General features: G+C 40.1%; 1 protein-coding gene across 1 annotated transcript; it reads right to left on the bottom strand.

The window, feature by feature from the left end:
* Positions 1-415: 415 nt before the first annotated feature.
* Positions 416-1,171, bottom strand: LOC101602795 (tRNA (adenine(58)-N(1))-methyltransferase non-catalytic subunit TRM6-like). Its single transcript, XM_045146333.1, has one exon. It carries the CDS (start codon positions 1,169-1,171, stop codon positions 416-418), a length of 756 nt encoding a protein of 251 aa, XP_045002268.1.
* Between the last annotated feature and the right edge of the window lie 3,391 nt (positions 1,172-4,562).

Raw genomic sequence — 4,562 nt, 5'->3', positions numbered from 1 at the left:
GTCTGAGCTAGAGTGAGACCCTACCTTGAAAACATGTATATATATATGCATACAAAGTCTTGTATATAAACATATTTTCAGGATGTTGAAACTCTCAAGGTGTTTCCAGGGCACTGGAAGTCCTCTAGGGCTTTTGTTAAATACACACAATTACCATGTCAACTCACTACTTTGTACTTGAGATGCAGTTTTGACAAACTCAACTTTCCCAAGAAGAGGTGTACAAACACATTCTTAGGGTATGAAAGAACAATTAGTAATGGCATTTAAAACTTAATTACCAACTGTGGAATGATGGGGAACAAAAATCAAAACCGTCCTTAAGAGTTACAAGGTGGACTGGACTCTGTACTTTTCTGTTTTTTAGCTGCTGGCTGCTCCATCTCATGAGAATCTAACATGCTCACGTTGGACTTCAGGATAGGGTCTCTCTCAGGTTGTCCAAGACAACTGTGAAGCTGGACAGAAGGTACCCCCCACCTCCACTCATCAGCAATTTGGGATGACTTCGATCTGGCAAAACCTGGTAATTTCTGAGCCAGGTTTCAGACAGCCTGAGGTTGATGACTCCACCCTTCTCTTGCAATTTTGTGTAGCATTCTAACAAAGGCTCTTTATACTGACAGTAGACTATAAACAGCCTTGATGGGGCCACAAAGTCTAGAAGAGACAGCAGCAATGGAGTGGGATGGAAACAGCTGGCCACAAACAAACCATCTGCATTTCTCTCACTCAGCAGAGCAGCAGCCTCTACACGTCTTTTCCTCTGCTCTTCTTGTCTCTTTTGCTTTTCCTGAATATAATCTGTTTTGTTTCCTCTCTCTTTAGGCTCCTTGTACTCTGGATCTGGAGAAATCTCCATTTTGTCTTGCTCTTCTGGGTGACTGCCATCTGGAGCCCCTGCCCTGCAGTCTTCATTAGCTTGCTCAGATGCCTGTTTTTCCTCAAGTGCACCATTATTTTCTTCAACCAAACTTCTGTCTTTTGGCTCAGAAGACAACATTTCAGCAGAAAATGTTTCATTTAGGAGACTATCTACTTTGTTGAGGGGGAAATCATACAGACCATTAAGGAAAGACTTAGGAAACCCAAAGCATGCTGTTGCTGCCCGCACAGGTCCATCTCCAGGGTACAGCTGAATAATGGAGCCAAAACCTCCCATTCGCTCCATCACAGCCTAGCACCAAGCCTGAGCATGTCTCTATTACAAGCATTTTGTTGCCAGAACGGATATTCACAAATGTCAACACCTGGGTTAGTGTGTCATATCTCATGTGGTTAATATTTCCAGGTTCTCTTGTATAATACATAATTGAAAGAATATGTGTAGATGGCTTCAAAATAGTAATGATGGCTTCTTCTTCTTTTTTTTGTATTTTCTTCTTTTTAATATATTTATCTTGGGCAAATTCTGTCTTGTTTCAGAATGTTGTGCTATTTTCAATTAACTGCTGAACTATTTCCTCTCCTTTAATGCCTTTGTATTTCAAAGCTTTCATGTCATCTTGAGTAAGTTTCTGAGATTTTCTATCATCAATTATATTTCATGTATCTGTGCCCGCTTCTTTAGTCTCTGCAGTAGGTGCTTCTGTCTTCTTCTTGAGCTGAAGGCTTCCTCCACTGGTCACTTCAAATGTTGAGCTATAACTATGACCAATGACATTATCCAGATAGAACCATTGTTTTTCAAAAGTCACTTTTTTTCTCCTCTGGACCTGTACGGCTTTGAACACATTTTCACGTTTCAGCACCACAAAGTCGCCGTCTTGGATACGGTGGTCCCCCAGAAAACGAGGGCTGTAGGTTCGGCGTCTCCCCAGCAGCCTGCATGGCGGGCGAGCGTCCAGCTGCTCCTGTATTGTTTACTTTCTATTTACAGACTCATCCTCTTTTCTCAACTGAATATCAGCCTGCAGAACTAGGACTGTGTCTGTACTCTTTTGGGAATGGTGGTAGTTTCTTAGGAACAGTCCATCTAAAGGGGGAAAACAACAACAACAACATCAGAACTTTTACTTTAGTTATTTAGGAAGTCAAGAGAGAATGGGGGTATAAAACACCTGATACTAAAAACACCCATTTTGTATCATTTATCTTGAGCTACACTGAAACCATTCAATACTTTTTTTTTTAATTTATTTTTATTTATTTATTTGAGAGCAACAAACACAGAGAGAAAGACAGAAGGAGAGAGAGAGAATGGGCACGCCAGGGCTTCCAGCCTCTGCAAACGAACTCCAGACGCGTGCGCCCCCTTGTGCATCTGGCTAACGTGGGACCTGGGGAACCGAGCCTCGAACCGGGGTCCTTAGGCTTCACAGGCAAGCGCTTAACCGCTAAGCCATCTCTCCAGCCCCCATTCAATACTTTTAAAGGTGATGAAAATACATTATAGAGGAAAAATAACCAGCATGATGATAACTTCAATGTCCAGCTTCAGCTTCATGGCCTGTTCTCTGGGGCAGGCGATTTCTCCAGCTGATTTCTTTTCAATTGAATGCTAGAATTTCAATCTCTTTAGACCTTGTACATTAGAGGTAGGAGCAGGTCTGTTTTTTCTTTTTTCTTTTTTTTTTCCATTTAGGGAGTTAGAAGTTTATAACACACTTTCCCCACTTACCTATCAAGCTGGATTTTAAAAAAAAATCTCTCAGATCACAAAGGTTAAATATCTAAGAACTGCAAGAGATCACAGCCACAAAGTTGGAGAAGAGGTTAAAAGAGTTACTTTTAAATGTCAGTGGAAAGAATGACTAGTGACAAATGAACTTTATAAAGATAAACCTGGGGCTGGAGAGATGCTCTAGTGGTTAAGGTGTTTACCTGCAAAGCCCAAGGACTCAGGTTTGATTCTCCAGGACCCACATAAGCCAGATGCACAGGGTGGTGCATACTTCTGGAGTTCATTTTCAGTGGCTGGAGGCCCTGATGTGCTCATTCTCTATCTTCCTCTCTCTCTCTTTCTCTGTCTCTCAAATAAAATAAAGTAAAAGAAAGTCCTTCCTCCCTTCCTTCCCTCCTTCCCTCCTTCCTTCCTTCCTTCCTTCCTTCCTTCCTTCCTTCCTTCCTTCCTTCCTTCCTTTCTTTTTAAAAGGAAAACCTAAGACACAGACATGGGCATGCCTTGCATCTTCTAGACTATACAGTTTATCTGCTGTGATTTCTGTTTGCTGTGCCTATTAGGAAAAGTGGAGATGATGGGAAGGTCTGCTAAGGTTTCAAGCATGGGATACCCATGAGAAATATGTGCTTTCTTTCAGATTTATAAAGTCAACATATTACAGCTAATACTTCATTAAGCTTAATAGTTGACCTACCTTCAACACGCAATTTCAATTTCATACACTCCCCTTCAGAAAAATTCCAGTAATGTATATAAAACTGAAGTTTTGGTCTTTCTTTTCAGAGCTAAGCAATATAAAAAAGATTATGTACAGAGGAAACCAATTAATTAAAGTTTTCTTTCTATCCACCATAAATGGTTCAATACATAGAACACTGTCTCCCATATATGATTGTATTTTTGAGAGCTAGAAAGTATATGTAGCAGACAGCTTCAGGTTCGCTGAGATGAATTTCCAGGCCAGGCACTCTTATAGAGGAAGGGATATTTATTGAAGCTTACAGATCCAGGGGAAGTTTCATAATGGCAGAAGAAGATGGATCACAGGACCAAGCAAACAGAGAGAGAGAGAAGCACAAGCCTAAAAGCCAAAAGCCACACAGCACAGCACACTTCAGGAACTCTAGCTAGATACACTTTGCATATCTTTAGATTGAAATCTCAAACCCACCACCATATCTTAAGACCTGCCCAGTGATACCTCCTCCAGCCAGTTGGCTACAGATGCAAACTACAAACTAATAAAACACTGATATATTGGGGCCATCTATTCAAACTACCACAGTATCTTAGAAATGATTCTCCAGAACAGCAATTACAAAAATTGTAGGAAATGAGCCATTATCTGCCCCCTTAATATTTTGATTTCTTTTCCCATTCTTCTTAATTAGTAGGCAAGCAAGCTGGTATGGAAGAAATTTCTGGACATATTAAAGTCCAGATATATCTTTATTAGCTGAACATCAGGCATGTTATTTTACCTCCCACAAATAAGCCCATTTTCAAAGACAGGTTACCTAGAAATTCTTGCTGTCTAGTTATCTTAGGGTTATTAGAGTCAAACTTATCTGAATGCAGCTCAGAGCTGACCAAGTGGGAAGACTGTTACACCCTTAGATTGGCCATAGTTTGCTTTTGCCCCTGTATATCTGTGGGAGAACAGGTAGATTACTGAAGGTCCTTCAATTCCACATTCATTCTTCTTTCTTAACAGGCAACAGCAGAAACAAGAGGATAATGAATATAAAAACTATTGCACAAAAACAAAATTAAAATAAAAAAAATCCTTCCTCCACAAATCCCAAACCTAAGCAAATACAACCAAATAAAAATCATCTGCTTAATTCAAACCATTTGACAATTTTTTGTTTGTGGGTTTGCTGTGTCAATGAACCTCTGTGGATCTTTGAATTAAAAAAGAAAAGAAAGATCCTATGGA

The sequence above is a fragment of the Jaculus jaculus genome, chromosome 3 (assembly GCF_020740685.1).
Source record: "Jaculus jaculus isolate mJacJac1 chromosome 3, mJacJac1.mat.Y.cur, whole genome shotgun sequence".
Taxonomy (NCBI): Eukaryota; Metazoa; Chordata; class Mammalia; order Rodentia; family Dipodidae; genus Jaculus; species Jaculus jaculus.
This window is presented reverse-complemented; position numbering and strand designations above follow the sequence as displayed.

What these genes read in the sequence shown, in the direction of transcription:
- LOC101602795 (XM_045146333.1), bottom strand. Translation starts at nt 1,171, where the DNA reads ATGGAGCGAATGGGAGGTTTTGGCTCCATTATTCAGCTGTACCCTGGA.